Raw genomic sequence first — 23,088 nt, forward strand, 5'->3', positions numbered from 1 at the left:
AATAAAATATTTAAAAAATTTAATTAAAAAAAAGAAACTCTTTTGTCAGCAATGGTAGCATAGTTTAGCATAGAAGCACAGGTGGCTCAGTGGCTAAGACACTGAGCTTGTCGATCTGAAAGGTCGGCAGTTCGGCGGTTCGAATCCCTAGGACAGGTCTCCTGCGTGAGCAGGGGGTGGGACTAGAATGACTTCCAAGGTCCCTTTCCAACACTGTTACCGTTACTGTTTCATAGCCAAATCTTGGAATGGCTGCACTGAAATTACGGTACTGATAAGTGGATCGGTGGCGCAGTGGTTAGAATGCAGTCTTGCAGGCTAATTCTGCCCGACTGCCAGCAGTTCGATTCTCACCAGCTCAAGATTGTCTCAGCCTTCCATCCTTCCGAGGTGGGTAAAATGAGGACCCAGATTGGGGGCAAGAGGCTGACTCTGTAAACAGCTTAGAGAGGGCTGTAAAGCACTGTAAAGCGGTATATAACTCTAAGTACTGTTGCTATTTTGAATTGGATCGTGAAAAGCCTTCGTTATTCATGTAAGAATGGAATCAGACACGTAGTATCTTGAACCTCCTAGCAGGATCTGCATTTTCACCCAGATGCATGGCAAATGCTTTCCCTAGCCCAAGTAGCAAAAAACTAGGAAGAATCATTGATTTTATGTAATGTATGGTGTTTACTGTACAGTGTTTCATTTTTCTATTGGTTTTCGTATGTTTCTATTTTTCTCTTTTTTTCTACATTAAATCAATACAGAAATAAATATTATTTATTTATTTATTTATTTATTTATTTATTTATTTATTTATTATTTATTTATTTACATTTTTATACCGCCCTTCTCCGAAGACTCAGCAGATAAAACAACAATAATCCAGAAAAATTTTAAAATACAGTACCAAATTTAAAAATCTAATTTAAACGCCGTGTGTTAAAAATAGTTAAATAAGAAAATTACAGAAAGATAAAAACCCCTGTTAAAAGCCCACTAAAAACCCACAATATTTAAAATCAATCAGGCCAACCCCGCTTGGTGAAAAAAGAAGGTCTTGAGCTCGCGCTTAAAGGTCCGAAGATCAGGGAGAAGACGGAGTCCCACCGGCAACTCGTTCCACAGGGCTGGGGCCCCCACAGAGAAGGCTCTTCCCCTGGGGGCTGCCAACCAACATTGGTTGGCCGACGGCACCCTAAGGAGGCCCTCCCTGTGGGAGCACACTGGACGCTGTATTCCAACAGCCGCTGTTGGAATATAGTTGTGCTGTGCCCCATTGTTTGAACTTGAAGGTTCTTTATGTCATAGTGCAGGTGGTTCTCGACTTCCAGCCATTCATTTAGTGACGGTTTGAAGTTACAATAGCACTGAAAAAAAGTAGTTTATGACCGTTTTTCATACCTATGACTGTTGCCGCATCCCCATGGTCACATGATCAAAATTCAGAAGCTCCGTAAACTGACTCGTATTTATGTCGGTTGGAGTGTTCTGGGGTCATGTGATCAGCGACCTTCTGAAAAGCAAAGTCCATGGGCAAATTCATTACGTTTATTAACTTAAGCTTAATAAAAGGAGTGATTCACTTAACAACAGTGGCGAGAAAGGTTGTTAAACGGAGCAAACTCACATAACAACTGTCTCCCTTAGCAACAGAAGGTTTAGGTTCCATTGTGGTCGTAAGTCGAGGACTACCTGTACATAACAAATGAAAGAGTTGACGTTGAATGTACATGATAAGTTTCAGCTTTTATCAAAAAAAACCAAAAAACTGGGCATCACTGAGTCCTTTTAATAAGTACCAGACCTCTCAAAATCTAACTTTAACAACTGTGGAAGTGCGTCATGTTTTGTGTTCTTGCATTTAAAAAAAAAGAAAAGAAAAGAACAAAACCCATTCATTTCAAATCCAACCCTTTTCTGCCTTTGTTTCAGCCTCTCCAAGATTATATCATCTCATTCCAGATGGTGAAATCGCCAGCATTAAGGTCAACCGCAGGAACCCCCACGAAGCTCTTGCCATTAGAGTCGTGGGGGGCCGCGAAACGCCTTTGATTCACATCATCATTCAACACATTTATCGAGATGGCATCATTTTCAAAGATGGAAGGCTACTGCCGGGAGATATGATCCTGAAGGTAAAACTTCAGAGAAGCGAGCAGGGGATTAAAAAGGGGTTTGATCAGGGGTTGCCTTCAAAAATTTTAGCAAGGGTTCTCTGCCCTGGTTGCTGGGTGGGTGTGGCCATGGTGGGTGTGGCTTAGTCTGCCTCCTGCACCATGGCAGGGGGAGGGGGTGTTTTTGCCCTCCCCGGGCTCCAGAAGCTTTCCTCGAGCCTCCGGGAAGACAAAAACAGCCTCCCCAGGCTCCAGAGGCCTATTTTTCGCCCTCCCCGAGCCTCTGCGCGTGCCCTGCACTTACCTGCATTCAAAACAGGCAGCATGGGGACTCCTGGGAGGAGAGTGGTGGGCGGGGCCAGCCAGGAGTGGGATTTGGGGGGGTTCTCCAAACTGCACAGAATCTTAGGTAGATGTTCTCCTGAACCCCTGCAAACCCCCAGCAGCCCACCCCTGGGTTTGAAGAGCCCTAGGCCCAGATTTTGGGGCCAATTTCAGGCCATTTTCTAAGCTGTTTTTCAGGCTGTTTTCAGGCCATTTTCTGGGCTGTGTTCAGGCTGTTTTTTGGGCCATTTTCAAGCCTAAAAATGGCCGGAAAACAGCCAAAAGGCAGGCATGCATGCACCAGAGAGCTAGTCTTTTGGGTTTTCGGTGCTGCAGCGCACGTACATGCACACACGAAACACAGATACACGCCCGTTCTGGTTTGGGCACTCGGTGCCAAAAAGGTTTGCCATCACTATACCATTTTAGGCAAGATGGCTGTCCAATCTCTTCTTTAAAACTTCCAGTGTTGGAGCACCCACAGTTTCTGGAGGCGAGTCGTTCCGCTGATGAATTGTTCTCGCTGTCAGGAAATTTCTCCTCAGTTCTAGGTTGCTTCTCTCCTTGATTAGTTTCCACCCGTTGCTTCTTTTCCTACCTTCTGGTGCTTCAGAGAATAAGTTGAACCCCTCTTCTTTTGTGGATATTTGAACCCTGCTATCATGTTGCCCCCCGATTCCTTCTTTTAATTAAACTAGACATCCCCAATACAACCTGCAAAGTTCCGAATGACAGCTTGTTCGAATTTCATGTCTCCTTTTGTTGGCTTCTACCATGCGGTCTGAATATTTCACAGCTCCCACAGGAAGTGCTTACAATATAGGATAGGGGTCTCCAACCTGGGCAACTTTAAGCTTGAAGGACTTCAACTCCCAGAATTCCCCAGCCAGCTTTGCTGGCTGGGGAATTCTGGGAGTTGAAGTCCTTCAGGCTTAAGGTGGCCCAGGTTTGAGACCCCTGATATAGAAGTAGGCCTAAAACATACTGAAGTGAGCCCGTATTCAACCCTGCCGGCACTTGCTGTGTCCCAAGGCCACCTGATCCCCTTTTGCAGCCTTCTGACAAGCAAAGTCAGTGGGCAAGCCAGATTCACTTAACAACTTAAGAACTGCAGCAATTCACTTAACAACCGTGGCAAGAAAAGTTGTAAAAGGAGGAAAAGTCGCTTAACAAATGTCTCACTTAACCACGGAAATTTTGGGCTCAGTCGTGGTCATAAGTCGAGGACTGCCTCCAACAGAAGAATAAACCAGTGGTGAAATCCGTTTTTTTAAAAAAACTACCGGTTCTGTGGGCGTGGCTTGGTGGGCGTGGCAGAGGAATCTCCATTCCCTCCCCACTCCTGGGGGAAAGATATTGCAAAATCTTCATTCCCACCCCACTCCTGGGGAAGGATACTGCAAAATCCCCATTCCCACCCCACTCCCGGGGGGAAGGATACTGCAAAATCCCCATTCCCACCCCACTCCTTGGGGAAGGATACTGCGAAATCCCCATTCCCACCCCGCTCCTGAGGGAAGGACATTGCGAAATCCCTATTCCCACCCCACTTCTGGGGGAAGGATACTGCAAAATCTCCATTCCTCCCACTCCTGGGGGAAAGATATTGCAAAAATCTTCATTCCCACCCCACTCCTGGGGGAAGGATACTGCAAAATCCCCATTCCCACCCCACTCCTGGGGGAAGGATACTGCAAAATCCCCATTCCCACCCCACTCCTGGGGGAAGGATACTGCGAAATCCCCATTCCCACCCCGCTCCTGAGGGAAGGACATTGCGAAATCCCTATTCCCACCCCACTTCTGGGGGAAGGATACTGCAAAATCTCCATTCCCTCCCCACTCCAGGGGAAGGCTATTGCAAAATCTCCATTCTCACCCCATTCTGGGGCCAGCCAGAGGTGGTATTTGCCGGTTCTCCGAACTGCTCAAAATTTCCGCTACCAGTTCTCCAGAACCTGCTGGATTTTCTAGCACTGAAACATATATAGACTTCTTTAGGATTAGGAGCTTTAGCAATACTCCATCTATCTCTGTCTCCAACATTATTGCTGAAACTTCTTTTCATCTTTTTTATTTCTTTAATTGCAGAGTAGAAATTACTTTACTTGCTGGGGAAAAGCTATGTTTGACAGAACCTTCTCAGAGAGTTAATCGCTCTGCCATGAAACCCTATCGCTAGATCTTTTATTTATTTTTCTTAATAACATTGGAAGCACTAGCAGAGGTAGGGGCAAACGTATAAAAACAGCTTAAACAAATCATGGATATGAAATGTTTTGCTTGGGAGCCATTTCAACGGTACATGACTTCCCGAACATTTAAACCCAAGACCTTTTGCAAGGTAACATCCACCCACTCAAATATCGGTTCCACTAGATGCCAAAAGAAGCACTTCCAAGTGCCTTTTATTTAAATTTAGAAGACTGGTAAGCAGTTCCCATTTTAATTCAAATCACATTGAGCTGAGCCACGACATATGGATAGATATAGATTCTAGAGAAGAAACGGGACAGAAAACAGCGTTCCTGCAGACCGGCAGTAAACGCAGAGGACGATAAGCGAGGTGCTGCTGGACTTGTCTAAGGAAAACAAAAATTGTAAAAATAAATTTTGATTTTTGTTACAGAGCTGTCAAAGTCTGGAATATCTTACCCAAATATTATATTTTTTGATCTGTCCTCCTCTATTTATTTATTTATTTTGTCGATATTAGATAACATATATAAGTATAAACATGAATTGAATACATAAAGTGAATACAATTATAGGGAACATTAGGACAGGAACGGTAGGCACGCTGGTGCTCTTATGCACGCCCCTTACAGACCTCTTAGGAATGGGGTGAGGTCAACAGTAGACAGTCTTAGGTTAAAGTTTTTGGGGTTGTGGGATGAGGCCACAGAGTCTGGAAGTGCATTCCAGGCATTAACAACTCTGTTACTGAAGTCATATTTTCTGCAATCGAGTTTGGAGCTGTTCACTTTAAGTTTGTATGCATTGTGTGCTCGTGTATTGTTATGGTCTCAGACATTAACTTCCCCAGTTTTAATTATAAGTTAACCTCTGTGGACTTTCAAAGGTCCCTCAGGAGATGTGCATAACTGCACTAACATGCCTATTGTCTCGGTCACATTTTAATACTTTACCTAATATTTTTTTAAAACTAATATTTTTCTCATTTGAATTTGTCATTTTTGTTTGACGAGCAAAAACAAAACAAAACCCCTAGCCTTCCTAATCAGCAAGAGAAGAAGTTGTGAGGGAGGGATGTTTAAGAGAAGAGGGTGCATTGTGGTGGAAGCTACAGTATCACTGCCACAAGAAGTCATCCAAGATGGATAGATTAACATTTAAAAGAAAAGAAAAGGAAGAAACCGAATACTCTTTAACATGGGATTTGTTTTACCAATGGCTGTCTAACAGAAACAGAAGTTAGAAACTAAAAAGATTAGAAGGATAAGTAAAAAAAATTGCATTGAAAATTTTGCAAGAAGGATAAACTAATTGTATTGTTACTTTGTGATTAATATTGATATGTTTATTATGATCACTATTATGATTATTGTTGTACTTTTAAAACTGTGTCCAGACAACATGCTGTTCAGATAGATATAGAATGGAATAGAATGGAATGGAATGTAGAATAGAATAGAATAGAACAGAATAGAATTATAATTATAATTAAATAGAATAGAATAGAATAGAATAGAATAGAATAGAATAGAATAGAATAGAATAGAATAGAATAGAATAGAATAGAATAGAATAGAATAGATTTTTTATCGGCCAAGTTTGATTGGACACACAAGGAATTTGTCTTTGGTGCCTATGCTCTCAGCGTACATAAGGAGACTAAAGTACATTCTTTTTATTCTAAAGAATAAAAAGATTCAACACATAGAATAGAATAGAATAGAATAGAATAGAATAGAATAGAATAGAATAGAATAGAATTTTATTGGCCAAGTGTGATTGGACATACAAGGAATTTGTCTTGGTGCATATGCTCTCAGTGTACATAAAAGAAAAGATACGTTCATCAAGGTACAACATTTACAACACAATTGATGATCAATATATCAATATAAATCATAAGGATTGCCAGCAACAAGTTATAGTCATACAGTCATAAGTGGAAAGAGATTGGTGATGGGAACTATGGAACGATTAATAGTAGTGCAGATTCAGTAAATAGTCTGACAGTGTTGAGGGAATTATTTGTTTAGCAGAGTGATGGCCTTCGGGGAAAAACCTTTTCTTGTGTCTAGTTAGATATGACTGACCCACAGTTCTGTCTTTCAGGTCAACGGCATAGATATCAGAAACGTGCCTCACAGCTATGCCTCGTTCATCCTGAGGCAACCTTGTCAAGTTCTCCGTCTCACTGTGCTCAGGGAGCAAAGGTACCAGTGTGGGAATTCTAGACTTTTCCCTGACGTTCCCTGCTACAGGGATGAGAATTTGCACATTGTTCTGAACAAAAGCAACTCAGAGCAACAGCTGGGCATCAAGTTGATCCGTAAAGCCAGCGAGGATGGAGTCTTTGTGTTCAAAATGCTGGAAGGAGGCCTGGCTGCCCGTGACGGGCAACTTCGCGAGGACGATAAGGTTTTAGCCATTAACGGGCATGACTTACAGCACGGAAGTCCAGAAAGCGCAGCCCAATTAATACAAGTAGGTTGAAAGAGCTTCCTCAATCAGAACACATCTGAGAAACAGGGTTAACATTTATTTGAGACAAAGAACGCAAACCACCCTGTCTGCAGAGAAAAGGGGGAGAATCGGCCCTATTTTTATTGTTTCCACAACTTTAACAGATTAACCAGGGTTGAAAGGGACCTTGTGGGTCATCTAGCCCAGCGGTCTCCAACCTAGGTCCCTTTAAGACTTGTGGACTTCAACTCCCAGAGTTCCTCAGCCAGCTTTGCTGGCTGAGGGACTCTGGGAGTTGAAGTCCACAAGTCTTAAAGGAACCAAGGTTGTAGACCCCTGATCTAGCTCAAGCAGGAGACCCTATACCAGGGGTGTCCAAACTACGGCCCGCGGGCCAACTGCGGCCCGCGGGCCAGTTTTTATTGGCCCGCAGCAAATTCTGAAAATATAATTGAATATGGCCCTTTTCGGCCGCCTCCCGGTGCTTGCCCGGTGGTTCGCTGCGAGGCTCGCGGCTCCTCCCCATGGGCAGGGAATAATGAAGGGAGGGGGCGGAGGAAGCGGCGAGCGGGAAAGAGGCTGCTGGCCATGCCTGACCCCAGCAGTTCTACCCTCACCTTCCTCGGGCCGCCTGGCGAGGCTCCTCGCGCCTCCCCATGTCGGACACGCATGGCGGCAGTGACAGCCATCGAGAAACAGGTGAGGAGGCGGCGAGCGGGAAAGAGGCTGCTGGCCGTGCCTGACCCCAGCAGTTCTACCCTCACCTTCCTCAGGCCGCCTGGCGAGGTTCCTCGTGCCTCCACCCCATGGGCAGGGAATAATGAAGGGAGGGGGCGGAGGAGGCGGCGAGCGGGAAAGAGGCTGCTGGCTGTGCCTGACCCCAGCAGTTCTACCCTTGCCTTCCTCGGGCCGCCTGGTGAGGCTCCTTGCGCCTCCACCCCATGGGCAGGGAATAATGAAGGGAGGGGGCGGACACGCGTGTCGGCAGTGACAGCCATCGAGAAACAGGTGAGGGCGGCGAGGGGACGAACAGCGTTGGTGGGGGGAAGTGTGCAGAATGTCTCCCGACAAAAACTATATCGCAAACATAGTTTCAAGTTCATACCAAATACAAAACAAAAGCCAAGATCAGGGGTGTCCAAACTTGGTCCCTTTAAGACTTGTGGACTTCAACTCACAACTTTGCTGGCTGAGGGACTCTGGGAGTTGAAGTCCACAAGTCTTAAAGGGGCCAAGTTTGGACACCCCTGGCCAAGATGAATGAATATGAAACATTTTCCCCCCTTAAATGAAGATGATATCCACATATTGTTGCTTTTTAATAGACTGACTGTATCCATCTGTATTGTAATGTCCCAGCAGTTAGCCACGCCCACCAGTCACATGACCACCAAGCCACACCCCAAAATAAGCCACGGCCACAGAACTGGTACGAAAAAAGTTTAGACACACACCCCCCCCCCCGTTCAATGGTGTGGCCCGGGCCTTTGCTTATTTTTCTGTATTTGGCCCTCACCAAAAAAACTTTGGACACCCCTGCCCTATACCATTTCTGACACATGGCAGTCCGGTCTCTTCTTGAAAGCTTCCAGGGATGAAGCTCCCACGACTTCCGAAGGCAACTTCTGTTCCACAGGTTGATTGTTCTCAAGGTCAGAAAACGCCTCCTTATTTCTAAGTTGAATCTCTCTTTGATCAATTCCCATCCATTATGGAATCAGGTCTTCGGAAAATAGGTTGAGCCAGTGGTGAAATGTAAAATTTGGTGCTACCAGTTCTGTGGGTGTGGCTTGGTGGGTGGGGAGTAATGTGACTGGGTGGGCATGGCCAACTTTTTTTTTTTTGTACTTTTAAAAGCATTTTTTTTACACCTCTTCAGTCGAAGAGGTTGTAGAAAAAATGCTTTTGAAAGGGTCCTCTGATGATCCCAGCTGAGTTGCCTGATTGTCAGTCTTTCTTTTTTTAAAAAAAGCATTTTTTTTGTCTTTAAAAGAAAAGAAAAGCCTCTCACGATCAGGCAACTCAGCTGGGATCGCCAGAGGAGCCTTTTAAAAGCATTTTTCTTCAGAGGAAGAGATTGTAGAAAAAATGCTTTTAAAAGGCTCTAATGTTCCCAGCTGAGCCGCGTGATCATCAGAAGCTTTTTTTTTTTACTTTTAAAAGCATTTTTTTTGGCCGAAGAAAAAATGCTTTTAAAAGTAAAAAAACCAAAAAACCACTGATGATCGCACGGCTCAGCTGGGCATGGGAGGGCAGGGATTTTTGCTACCAGTTCTCTGAACCATCTGCCACCATCATTACCAGATCAGGCAATCCGGTCTGAACTGGGAGCATTTCACCCTGGGTTGACACCTCCCCCCTTCCTCTTTGTGGCAACCCCTCGAATCAAACTTTATAATGTATCCAGAAGGCATTTTCTTAAATCAGTTTAAAATCGATCTGGTAGGAGCGCAGCCATTTTGTGAATGTGTCTGAAAATTGAAAATCTTGGTTATGCCAGCCAGTTAACTACGGGGGGCTTCTCCCTGTGTTTCAATATGCAGGCTAGCAAGAAGCAGGTTCACTTCAGCATTTCCCGAAAAACCAGGCAACACAACCCAGATATCTTGCAAGAAACTGGCTGGGATTGCCACGGTAACCATCTGCCCCTCCTTCCTGACAAGGTAAGGCCCGGACCACTACTACTACTACTACTTATTGTTCATATCACGAAAGAGTAATAAAATGAGTTCCTTCCAGGTTAATGATTTTAAAAGTAAGAAGCTAACCTGCTTTCCCTTCATCTGGAACAAAATGAGAAGGAAAGACGTCATAGTGGTTTTAGAAATGCGTGCAGTCTGGCAGAAGATGAACAAAACTTTCATCTTAATTTAAATTTAATGGTAATCAAGAGAGGTATGCTAGGTTGGAGGGTCAAGTGGTCTACCCATTTCCCCCGCCATATTTACAGCATTTAAAGGATTCCCTGTATCAACAGGAAGTATGAAAGGCTCACATTCTTTAGTGTCCCTATTACAGTCCCTTTTTGGGGTTCTAAATTATAATTCCAGTTAAAAGACAGCAGAGCTGGATCTTATACTACAGTTGCCACACCCATATATTCAAAGCCCCGTTCCTTTAGAACAGTGGTGGGATTCAGCCGGTTCGGCTCGATTCGGGTGAATCGGTTGTTAAATTGCTGCCTGGCCCGGTGGTAGGATTCAAATAATTTAACAACTGTGTTCTGTCCCCCTCGCCTCAGTCCGAGAGATGGCTTAATTAGCCGGCACTATCAGCTCTGGCAGCAAACTAGCGAGCGTCTGCCAAGTGTCTCTGTTATCTCCCTCGATGCTGATGAGTCAACAAACAGTACTTCAGCTCTAGTCAAGCAGTTGATTTGCCTGCTACGAAGAGGCATAGCAGCCCTTGCTGCTTTTATATCCTGTGGGGTGTGGCTCCATGACTCAGTACTTCCTAGGCCTGCCCCACCCCTGCTTCTGTTGTTCCCGCCTCTCCTGCCTATGAAACCTAGGGTCCAGCCAGGCCTGATTGCCATCAGCTGGGTCTGGAGGCGTGGCCTGTGGGGGGGAAAGAGTCAGGGGACGGAGGCCTCGTTATCTCCTCCACCTGGCCTGCCTCTGGCTCCTGGAGCTGAGCCAGGGAAGCCGGTGCTCCCGACGTAAGTCCTGATGGCCCTTCCCACTTACTTTCCAAGTCACTTTCTGGCAGGGGGCCTGGCTCGGGGGGCGCAGACACAACAAACTGGTTCTCTGCCCTAATGATTTCTTCCAACATCCTGTTCACCAAACTGCTTAGAAAGTTAACAACCGGTTCTACCGAAGTGGTGCAAACTGGCTGAATCCCACCACTGGTCTGGCCCCTCCCCGTCCCTCCCCACGCTACCCCTTCCAGGAGTGCCCCCCCCACCCCCGAAGCCTGCTCCCAGGAGGCTGTAGGGAGGCTTACTAGGCCCAAAATAGGGCGAAGGGGTGGTGGTGCCCCCCCCTGCAGTCTGTTTTTGCTGCCAGGGAGGTGCAAGTGGCCGAGTGCTGCCTGTCACATCCCTTGGCCACACCCACCCAGTTGGTCATTAGGGCAGAGAACCGGTTGTTAAATTATTTGAATCCCACTAGTGTGTGTGTGTGTTGCCTGAAAAAGGGGCAGAGATTCCATCACACAGCTATGGGTGCCATATTAACTTTTCTGATCTGTCTCACCACACCTGTGGCAACGAGTCTACCTCTTTTTTTTTTAAAAAACATGCACACTTTAAAGACAAATATACAGTATAAACAAATACAAGGCAGAATACAGGTGAATAAACCAGGGATTGGAACATGTCATGGAGGTCTTAGCGTTTTGGCCTTCCTTAAAAATATGGGGTAGAAACGCTTCTAAATTGGCATAACAAGCTCCATGGCCCCAGATGGGATCAAAGACATTGTTTACTTTCTTACTACTGGTTTTTTTAATATGCCATTGGCTATATTAGCATGATTAGTAAAGGGTTAAGGCTTCTTGTGATTCTTTGCTGCCACCTAGTGGTCACGTGGATATTTACAAATATAGAAATTTTGTATACCGCTCATGCCTAGAAGCGTTACAAATAAAAGTATTAGACAACGGCTGAAAAAAATTGTTGAATGAAGCTGGAAAAGGTTTCTAAAGTTGCCTCAGAATTTTTACCCAGCTCCCTGCTATCTAGTGCACATCTTCTGATTCCTGCTGAAATCATCTAAGTGAATCTCTTCACGCGTGAGTTATTTTCTTTACACTATTTGCAAAAACAAAATCTCCACGCTGTCCTTTTAAAATCGCTTGAGTGCGAGTTCCTTTGAAGGGGCTTATTTCACAGTTGTTATGTAATAGATGTTACCCCAATTTTATTGAGTTTTGGAGAGGCTTCAGTGTCCAAATCAAAGTGCTGCCCTACATACTCAGGCCTTTGGTCTGAAGAATTTTACACCTGTGTGACAAGAGGCAAAAAGTAAATTGCTTGCACAATCATCCAGGTTCTTATACAGGCCATTATCATGTTTAGATAGTTCCACTCGGTAGGATAATTTGATTTAAATGTCCCCATCCCTCCCCCCCCTCACCCTTTTCTTACTCTGAGAATCAACTCAAGGATTAGAAATTTCTAGAACACAGATGTAAATGTGGGGCCAATATTGCTTTCAAGTTTCTAATATCCAGTGCCAAGAATAAGCTTCAGCCTTCAACATCATTTGTTATTATAAAGTGGTTCAGCTGTCCCTTTTGGCAATGAAAACCCATGACATCCTGCCTCTATGAGGAAAGAGCCTGCCTCTGAAGCCAGTGACAATTGTAAACATTGGCTTGTCCAGCACCAAAGATCAGGGAAGCTGGGAGGCATTCGGATGATTGGATATCCAGATTTCACTAACTTCCATTTGGAGTGAATTGTGCAATGTCAGATATTTCTACACCGTGCACGAGGCAAGTGGCCTACCGAAGGGTATCAGATCATCTGATATTTGCGCCTTCAGGTGTTCTTCCCAAGAAATTCTCCCCTTAGTTCCCGAAAGTAAAATGGGCAGAAATCGGGATTCAAAGGGCAGAATGTGATCTAATGGTTACTTGGGCATGCATGTAGCATGTCAAGAGCATCTTAAAGCAGCTGTACCTTTCTGTGACTACGGGCGGCTGCCCTCTGCAGCCGGCACAGGATCTCAGGAAAAGATGAAATTAAGATATGACTCTGCCCTCTTGTAATCACACATTGCCCTTTAAATTCAGAATGCTGTACAACAGCAATACCAATAACAACTGATGTACAGCTTCACAGTGCTTTACAGCACTCTCTAAGCAGTCAGCATAATACCCACAACAATCTGGGTCCTCATTTTATCGACCTTAGAAAGGTGGAAGTGTATGTGTGTGTATCATACACATACCTATACACACTGCAATATCTATCTATCTATCTATCTATCTATCTATCTATCTATCTATCTATCTATCTATCTATCTATCTATCTATCATCTGTCTGTCTATCTATCTATCTATCTATCTATCTATCTCTATCTCTATCTATCTCTTTCTGTCTATATCATCCCTCCATCCCTCTATCTATCTATCTATCTATCTATCTATCTATCTATCTAATCTATCTATCTATCTATCTATCTATCTATCTATCTATCTATATCTCTATCATCTGTCCATCCATCCCTCTATCTCTCTATCTGTCATCTATCTATCTATCTATCTATCTATCTATCTATCTATCTATCTCTTTATCATCTGTCCATCCATCCCTCTATCTCTCTATCTGTCATCTATCTATCTATCTATCTATCTATCTATCTATCTATCTATCCATCCATCCATCCATCAGTCTGTCTGTCTAATTTTAATTATCTGAGCTATTCTGTCAACTATAGGAATTTTGTGTTCCTCAACACTAAGGCCTTTGTCTTTGAACATTGCAAGATAGATGATGGATGGATGAATAGATAGATGATAGATACATATTGCAATATGATAAACATTGCATTATGCAATGTGTTTGAGTGTGCGTATACACACACACACACACCAGAGGTGGGTTTCAGCAGGTTCTGACCAGTTCTGGAGAACCAGTAGCAGAAATTTTGAGTAGTTCAGAGAACGGATAGTAAAAATTCTGACTGGCCCCACCCCCATCTATTCTCTCCCAGCTGATTGGGAGGAAATGGGGATTTTGCAGTAACCTTCCCCTGGAGTGGGATGGGAATGGAGATTTTATAGTATCCTTTCTCTGCCACACCCACCAAGCCACGCCCACAGAACCGGTAGTAAACAATTTTGAAATCCATCACTGACCACACATATACACATATACTGTACATGCTTACATAGCAATATCTATCTATCTATCATCTATCTTGCAATGTTCAATGACAGATATTGGCCTCCCAGAATAAATTGCTGCCAATATTTACGTAACAATGAATATTAAAATGGAGATAATCTGTTGGGATGTCCCTATCAATGGTGCCCCCACAGTAATGCTATAAGCCTAGATGGAGTTGGTTATTTTAAAAAATAACCAATTAACTAAAGGCCTCAGTTATCAGTGATAAAACTAAGTACAGAATACATTGCAATTTCTTCCACTTCCCCCCCACTATCCCCTCATTCCCTGCATAAATGTTATTTTAGATCTAAAAGGAAAGAAGGAAACCCATTCACCAGCATTCCTTTTGAGCCTTTTAAGGTAGCTTGGCATTTTATTGCAACCTAAATGAGAAGTTGTAGCTTTTAAGAGAAACTTCTAAAAGGTTTTTGCTCGTGACCTAAGGAGAAATCAGCAATTTCCTCCTCCTCCCAAAATGAAGCCGGTGACAGAAAATCAGTCTTGAAGAGATCAACAACATCATTTTCTTTGTGGAAGTTATGTTTAAGAAGAGCCTATTTTACTGAGACGGAGGAAGTAGAATTTTGCATGCTTAGGTTCAAAAGTTCGCTGACTTGCAAAACGAAAAAAAGAAAAGACTAATTTCCTTTGAAACCAGTGCACTTGCCAGCGAGAAAAATCACAAAAATAGAAACGAAGTCAACCTGGATTATTTTCTTGCTAAGGAGGTGACGGAATGGCTTCCTGGCTTGTAAAAACGGCCACAAGAATCGTTCCCCAACGGGGAGTATTTGCAGGGCGTGGTGAAAAACACAATCGCGCAGTCAAAATTTTGCCGGTGTTTTACGGGTAACGCACAAGACAGGCCTGGCTTTGATTGCACTGATGCGACCGATGACCATTTTGACTTCTTTTGGCCACACCTTGCAAACACCCTTGTTCCACAAGGATCTGGGATATGGAAGAATCCAAGAGGATTCGGGCTTTTTGCTGCCGGATGCCACATTTCTGAAACTCTAGATTTTTGTAATTTTACCCCTGCAAAAAGGTATTTTGAATCTTTAGAAAGATAAGCATGAAGACCTTCAGTTCTTCATAAACAGTCACAGAAATATCTGGGAGAGAAGGACAGAGGTAGAATAGAATAGAATAGAATAGAATAGAATAGAATAGAATAATGCAGGGGTGAAATGCTCCCAGTTCGGACCGGATCGCCCGATCCAGTAGTGATGGCGGCAGGTGGTTTGGAGAACTGGTAGCAAAAATCCCTGCACTCCCCCCATGCCCAGCTGAGCCGCGTGATCATCAGAGGTTTTTTTTTCAACTTTTAAAAGAATTTTTTCTTCGGCCAAAAAAATGCTTTTAAAAGTTAAAAAAAAAAAGCCTCTGATGACCGCGCGGCTCAGCTGGGATCATCAGAACCTTTTAAAAGCTTCTAAAAGGCTCCTCTGGCGATCCCAGCTGAGTTGCCTGATCATCAGAGGCTTTTAAAAGCATTTTTTTACAACCTCTTCGGCAGAAGAGATTGTAAAAATGCTTTTAAAATGCTTTTAAAAGAAAAAAAAAAGTTGGCCATGCCCACCTAGTCACATTACCCCACCACCACTAAGCAACACCCACAGAACCAGTAGTAATAAATTTTACATTTCACCCCTGGAATAATGGAATATATAATAGAGTAGAGTAGAGTAGAGTAGAGTAGAGTAGAATAGAATAGAATAGAATAGAATAGAATAGAATAGAATAGAATAGAATAGAATAGAATAGATTTTTTTATTGGCTAAGTGTGATTGGACACACAAGGAATTTGTCTTGGTGCATATGCTCTCAGTGTACATAAAAGAAAAGATACCTTCATCAAGAATCATAATGACTTAATGATAGTCAATGATGAGTACAAAGAAGCAATCAAGAAACAATATCAATATAAATCATAAGGATACAAGCAACAAAGTTACAGTCATACAGTCATAAGTGGGAGGAGATGGGTGATGGAAATGATGAGAAGATTAATAGTAGTGCAGATTTAGTAAATAGTTTGACAGTGTTGATGGAATTATTTGTTTAGCAGAGTGATGGCATTCGGGAAAAAACTGTTCTTGTGTCTAGTACATATGAAGAAATTGTCCTAGTACATATGAAGAAATGTCCTACGGACTTGTCCTACAGCAAAAAAATATTGGTTAAAAATAAAACTGTGGCTAGAAGATATGGTAAAACAACAAATAGATCTAAAACCAGAGATGTTCTTGTTGGGTATCCTACCGGAGAAATACCGGAGAAGTAAAAGAAATACATATTTAATTTTACATGTGGTAATAGCAGCGAGAATTGTGTGTACACAAAATTGGAAAAATGAAAATATACCTATAGAGGAAAATGTAACGAAGAAAATACTAGAATAGTGATGGCGAATGTTTTCAACACCGAGTGCTCAAACCACAATGTGCATGCATGCGCCTGCACCAGAGCGCCAGAAACACGAAGGCCAGATGGTCGGTGAGCATGCGTGTGCCGGCCAGCTAGTCTTTGGGTTTCCAGTGCTCTGGTGTGGCTGGTCTTCTGGCTGCTTTTCTGGTTTTGTTGTGTCTGTGCCTCCCGAGCCAGAAAGTGACTCGGAAAGTGAGGGGGAAGGGCCATCAGGACTTATCTCTGGAGCACCGGCTTCCCTGGCTCAGCTCCAGGAGCCAGAGGCTGGCCAGGTGGAGGAGATAATGAGGCCTCTGTCCCCTGACTCTTTCCAACCCCCAGGCCATGTCTCCAGACCCAGCTGATGGCAATCAGGCCTGACTGGACCCTAGGTTTCATAGGCAGGAGAGGCGGGGAACAACAGAAGCAGGGGTGGGGCAGGCCTAGGAAGTGCTGAGTCATGGAGCCAAACCCCACAGGATATAAAAGCAGCAAGGGCTGCTATACCACTTCGTGGCAAGCAAATCAACTGCTTAACTAGAGCTGAAGTACTGTTTGTTCCTGATTGACTCATCGGCATCAAGAGAGATAACAGAGACACTTGGCAGACGCTCGCTAGTTTGCTGCCAGAAGCTGATAGTTGCCGGCTAATTAAGTCATTGCTCGGACTGAGGCGAGGGGGACAGAACAGGTTTCCAGTGCACACATGCGCCTCGGCCACCTGGTTTTCGGGTTTCTGGTGCTCCGGCACGCCAACTGGCCAGCACGCACAAACCAGAAAAGCTGCTGACGACAAAGAGAAGAAGAGCGGCTGGCGACGGCGCAAGTGCCCACAGAAAGAGCTCTGTGTGCCAACTCTGTTATGCGTGCCATAGGTTCCCCATCACGGTACTAGAATGTGCAGAAATGGATAGATTAACATTGAAAATTAAGGATAAGGAGGAAACAGAATGTTTTTTAACTTGGGAATTATTTTATCAATGGTTAGAAAATAGAAGCAGAAGTTAGAAATTTAGAATCAAGGAGGATATGTAAATAAAAATGAAGTAAATGTGTAATTAAATAATGAATAATGAGGATAAGTAAAACATGACTTAATAGACTTGGATGATAATGGTTACAAATGTGATGGTTATATGATGTTTATAATGCTTGATATTATTAACTAATTATAGATAAACCCAAACAAAGTGTTTAATTAAATAACAGAAAATGCTTAATAAGGATATGTGAAGAATATGGTAAATAGATTTTGACAATAATAGTTATGGCTGTCGTGCATAAGATTTATTATTTGTATTTAAAAGTGATTATACCCCAGATGTATATAATCTATATAGAAATTATCCAAAATACACAATAATGTCACGGCTCTGTTGAATATGTACAATTGTTATGAAAAAAAAAATCGTAATAAAAAAAGATTAAAAAATAAAATAAAAGTGATTATACCCAGCCAGTACACTGCCATTATGGATATGGAAAAGTTATATATAACAAAGGAAAATTGTATAATAAAAAATAATATTAAAAAAAAAAACAGGGCCCAAAATTTCTGTTGCTAAGTGAAACATTTGCTAAGTGACTTTTGCCCCATTTTTACGACCTGTCTTGCCACAGTTGCTAAGTGAATCACTGCAACTGTTAAGTTAGCAACACGGTTGTTAAGTGAATCCAGCTTTTCCACTGACTTTGCTTATCAGAAGGGGACATTGCAACCGTCATAAATATGAAATCAGTTACCAAGCATCTGAATTTTGATCACATGACCATGGGGATGCTGCATCAGTCGTAAGTGTGAAACACGGTCGTAAGTCCCTTTTTTCAGTGCCGTTGTAACTTTTGAACTGTCACTAAGTGAACTGTTGTAAGTCGGGAGACTACCTGTATTTTTTGTATAAACACACAGTTCCAAAGTTCTCGTTCATAATTGCTGTTTCTGTATTATGGGTTGTGAAAGTTTGTCACCGTCTATTCCAGGGGTGGAAAAGGGACGCTCAGGGGCTAGGACGTTGAGCTTGTCGATCGAAAGATCGGCAGCTCGGCGGTTCGAATCCCTAGTGCTGCCGTGTAACGGGGTGAGCTCCCGTTACTTGCCCCAGCTTCTGCCAACCTAGCAGTTCGAAAGCACGTAAAAACTGCAAGTAGAAAAATAGGGACCACCTTGGTGGGAAGGTAACAGCGTTCTGTTCGCCTTTGGCGTTTAGTCATGCTGGCCATATGACCACGGAGACAACTTCGGACAGTGCTGGCTCTTCGGCTTTGAAATGGAGATGAGCACCGCTCCCTAGAGTCGGGAACGACTAGCACATATGTGCAAGGGGAACCTTTACCTTTACCTTTATTCCAGGGGTCTCCAACCTTGGTCCCTTTAAGACTTGTGGACTTCAACTCCCAGAGTCCCTCAGCCAGCAAAGCTGGCTGAGGAACTCTGGGAGTTGAAGTCCACAAGCCTTAAAGGGACCAAGGTTGGAGAACCCTGGTCTATTCCACAATTCTACAGCAGGGATAGTGAAGGAAGGTGAGTTAAGAAGGCGTACAATCAAACAACGAATGATTGATAAACGGGTCCCAATTAAACCTATGGCAGAAGTTCTTTGCCCAGTGACTGAATTTATGTTTGTTCTTTGTCCTTCGCAGAATGCCCTTCATGCACTTACCTCTCATGAAAAAGTGGTCACTGTCCGAAAAGATAATGCAGAGTCCCTGGGAATGACAGTGGCAGGAGGTCTATCTTCAGACAGAGAATGGAATCTACCTATTTATGTCTTAAGTGTTGAGCCGGGTGGAGTCATCAGCAGAGACGGCCGAATAAAAACAGGTGAGCGCATCTCAGTTCAGAACGTATTTGGAGATGGGAATCCACCTCGAAGCAACGTCGTTGTTCAGTCTTCTTTGTGTACTTTTTTAAATGTATTTAGCGGGAGCAGCTTTTATGTTGGCTTCTTCTGTCATTACTGTACTGTTGGAGAAGTTAAATTAGACTGGGGTTGCAAGGGACCTTGGAGGTCTTCTAGTCCAATCCCCTGCTCAAACAGGAGACCCTATACCAGGGGTGAAAGGCACTTACCTTCGCTACCGTATCGCAAATGTGAGCGTGCGCCTCCTCCACGCATGCGCAGAGCCTTCTGCGCATGCGCAGAGGGTCATAAACGAAACCTGATGACGTCCGGGCGGGTGGGTGGAGCCTCTCGCTGCCAGACCTACCGGATCGCGCGTTCCGGATAGATCCGACTGAATTTCACCACTGCCCTATACCCGTGATGGCGAACCTATGGCACGCCGTCAGCCCACTCAGCCAGCTGGTTGTCAGGTTTGCGGCATTCTGCGGCGCACATGCCTTCCGGTTTGGGTACTCTGTGCCCAAAAAGGTTCACCCTCATTGCCCTATATCAGGGGTCTGCAAACTTGGCTCTTTTAAGACTTGTTGTTCTGTCGCCTCCCAACCACAACCAAAACGACACGCGAGCTGACTATCTTTGCCAGCAATTTACTCCGACGACAGATAACAGTTCTGGCAACGAACCTGCGATTGCCTGCCAAGTTCTCCTCAGACCAGCGTAATTGCAGTGCAGGAATAAACAGAAGCCAAAGTCTGAATCACAAAATAGCACAGCCAAAGCTCCCCAAAGTCTGTTTTTGTCCGTCACAGAGCCCAAAGGCAGCTCCATCCACTTTTATACTCTGTGGGGTGTGGTTCCGTGACTCAGCACTCCCTGCGCCGGCCCCTCCTTTCCTTTTGCTGTGCACGCTTCACTCCGCGTCGCTGCCTTGCATCTAACCACAATTGATTCTCCTCAGCTGGCTCTTGGAGCTCTGCCAGGGAGGAGGAGGAGGGGTCGGGGAAAAGAGGCCGTGTCAGCTCCTCCTCCTCCACCTGGCTTGTTTCTGGAATCTGGAACAGAGCCAGAGAGGAAGATTCTGCAGAGGGAAGCCCTGTTGGCTCTTCCCCCTCACTCTCTGAATCACTCTCAGCCAGGAGGCCCAGCTCGGGGGGGGGGGTGCAGCAAACACAACACTTGTGGACTTCAACTCCCAGGAACTCTGGGAGTTGAAGTCCACAAGTCTTAAAAGAACCAAGTTTGCAGACCCCTGCCCTATACCATTCTGGACGAATAGTTGTCCAATATCTTCTTGAAATCCATCAGTTGTCGAGCACCCACAATCTCTGGAGGCAAGCCTTTTCCACTGATCGATGGTTCTCACTGTCAGGAAATTTCTCCCTAATTCTAGCTTAGATCTCTTTAATGCTCTTCTACCTGTTACTTCTTGTCCTACGCTTAAGTGTTTTGGAGAATAGGTCAACACCCTTCTTCTCTGTGACAGCCTCTCAAAGTGCTGGAAGACAGTTTTCATGACACCCCAATCCTTCTCTTTGATAGAGCATAATATGCTTAGTTCCCTTAATCATTAGTCACATGGTTTAGCCTCAGGATATGTTGTTTTGTTGCTCTTCTTTGCATTAATTTTTACGGCCTCAGAATTTTTTTGGGGGGGCGGGTGTATCGTGGTGACCAGAACTACTGTTGTGGTAGGTAATGCTATTCTCAACCTGTGCATTTCATGTTTCCTGCCTAGATGGTTTTCTAACCCTGAACTGTATCTTGTTGGATAGGGCTCAATGTTCAAGTCTATCAAGAGCCTTCTGAGTCTTGAGTACCTTCCAAAGAAGGGGTCTCCAACCTTGGTCCCTTTTAAGCAAAGCTGGTTGAGGGACTCTGGGAGTTGAAGTCCACAAGTCTTAAAGGGACCAAGGTTGGAGACAGACCCCTGTTCCAAAGTGTTGGCAATTCCCCCCACCTTAGTGTCATCTGCAAATCTTTTTTTTTAAAAAAATGTTTTTTATTAGTAATTCAAATTAAAAAACAATGGACATGGTTTAACCTCTGGTTTTAAACATTATCGTCAAATTTAAGCTAATATATAACATACTTCTTTATCTTTGTACAAATTTACATTACTTCTCACATGTCAAGTGTATAGGTGAATTCCTCCTAGACAGCTACATCCATACTCAGTATAATCATATCTCACATGCAAGTTTAACATACATTTGACATGGGTGAAATGCTCCCAGTTTGGACCAGATCGCCTGATCCGGTAGCGATGATGGCGGGTGGTTCAGAGAACCAGTAGCAAAAATCCTTGCCACGCGATCATCAGAAATAATGCTTTTAAAAGTTAAAAAAAAAGCCTCTGATGATCACGCGGCTCAGCTGGGATCATCAGAGCCTTTTAAAAGCATTTTTTTCTACAACCCCTTCAGCCGAAGAGGTTGTAGAAAAAATGCTTTTAAAAGTTTAAAAAATAATTGGTCACGCCCACTCAGTCACATTACCCCACCCCCACCCCCGCCAAACCACACCCACGGAACCGTTAGTAACAAATTTTACACTTCACCACTGGACATACCCATTTCTAGATTCCTCCTTCTGTCCAACCATTCATAAAATTTAGTCCAGATTTCATAGTAGGCTGATTCACTTTTATCCTTGAGCTCCAAGGTAATTTCTGCACAATTGAGGATTTTGGTTAGCACTTCTTCTTCCACGAGGGTTTCTTTGCTCTTCCATTTTTGGGCAAAGGCTATTCTTGCTGCTGTTAATATGTGTAATATTAAGGTAGGTGGTATTCTTGTTATATTTGCCCTCTATAACACCTAATGGAAAAAAAATCAGGTTTAAGTTCTATTTTTAATGTTAAAATCTCTTCCAGCCAACTCCTTATTTGATGCCAAAATTTGATGCCACATATGGTAGAAGGTCCCTGGGATCACCTCACATTTCCAACACATTGAAGAGTATTTTTTAAGTGTCATCTGCAAATCCAATGAGTTTCCCTTCTCTCTCCTAACCTAAATCAATTATGAAGATTTTGAAACATACCAGGTCTAAGAAAGAACATAGGGTATCCCATTGCATGCTTCATGTAGATGTACTTCAATCAATCAATCAATCAATCATAATAGAGCTGTAAGAGACCTTGGAGGTCTTCTATTCCAAACCCCCACCCCCATTCAAGTACGAGACCTATACTATCTCAGACCACGGCTGTCCAGTCTTTTCTTAAAAATCTCCAGTGATAAGCACCTACAACTTCCATTGAGGACTACATGTTGAGTACAGTTGGTCAATCAGTTACAAATCCATCTGGTGGTGATGTTAGGGAAGAAACTGACTCTGTAGCTTCTTCCCCAAACCCCCAAAACTTTAAGCTTAAACTGTCCACTGTTGACTATTATATTCTGTGGGTTCCGTAATAATTGAGGCTCCCCAGATGTTCACACATAACGTTTATTTTAACTCACAGAGACCAGCAACAACCAGCAGGCCAGGCCTGCTTTGACAGCCCTCTTTATATTCAGCTCCAAAAGCAGGAGCCAATCAGAACAGAACAAGAAACCATCTCCACCACTAGGGGCCGCCACTGCCGGTGCAGGACATAACACTTCTTTCCCCCTAGCTTGCACAATCGTAATCCTGGAGATACGCTGGGCGCCGCTTGATTCGGCTGGACCTTCGTGGCTCCGTTGTAGCCATGGTCACTGGCTGACCCAACTCCTCAGCCTCTTCTGTGGGGGACGTCTCCGGCCCAGGGACCCCTAGCCCCTCCACCGGCAGAGCAGACAAGGCTTCCTCTCGGTTATCAGGTACAGGGGCTGGGCGTCTTATTCCCTTGTAGCTTAGCTCCTCTGCCCGGGATGATTGGGTTGGGCTACCTCCTGGCTCTTCCTGAGTGCCCCACTCTGGCAG

At 43.9% G+C, this 23,088-nt stretch overlaps 1 protein-coding gene across 4 annotated transcripts in view; it reads left to right on the plus strand.

The window, feature by feature from the left end:
- Window positions 1-23,088, plus strand: part of LNX1 (ligand of numb-protein X 1) — a 243,154-nt gene that overhangs the window by 179,424 nt on the left and 40,642 nt on the right. For all 4 annotated transcript variants that reach the window (XM_058192238.1, XM_058192237.1, XM_058192240.1 and 1 more), the window contains 4 exons: window positions 1,924-2,126; window positions 6,735-7,106; window positions 9,629-9,748; window positions 18,977-19,157. In XM_058192238.1, the coding sequence (XP_058048221.1) occupies window positions 1,924-2,126; window positions 6,735-7,106; window positions 9,629-9,748; window positions 18,977-19,157 (876 nt within the window). The remainder of the gene's footprint in view (window positions 1-1,923; window positions 2,127-6,734; window positions 7,107-9,628; window positions 9,749-18,976; window positions 19,158-23,088) is intronic.

This window comes from Ahaetulla prasina, chromosome 8 (assembly GCF_028640845.1).
Source record: "Ahaetulla prasina isolate Xishuangbanna chromosome 8, ASM2864084v1, whole genome shotgun sequence".
In the NCBI taxonomy this organism is placed as follows: domain Eukaryota; kingdom Metazoa; phylum Chordata; class Lepidosauria; order Squamata; family Colubridae; genus Ahaetulla; species Ahaetulla prasina.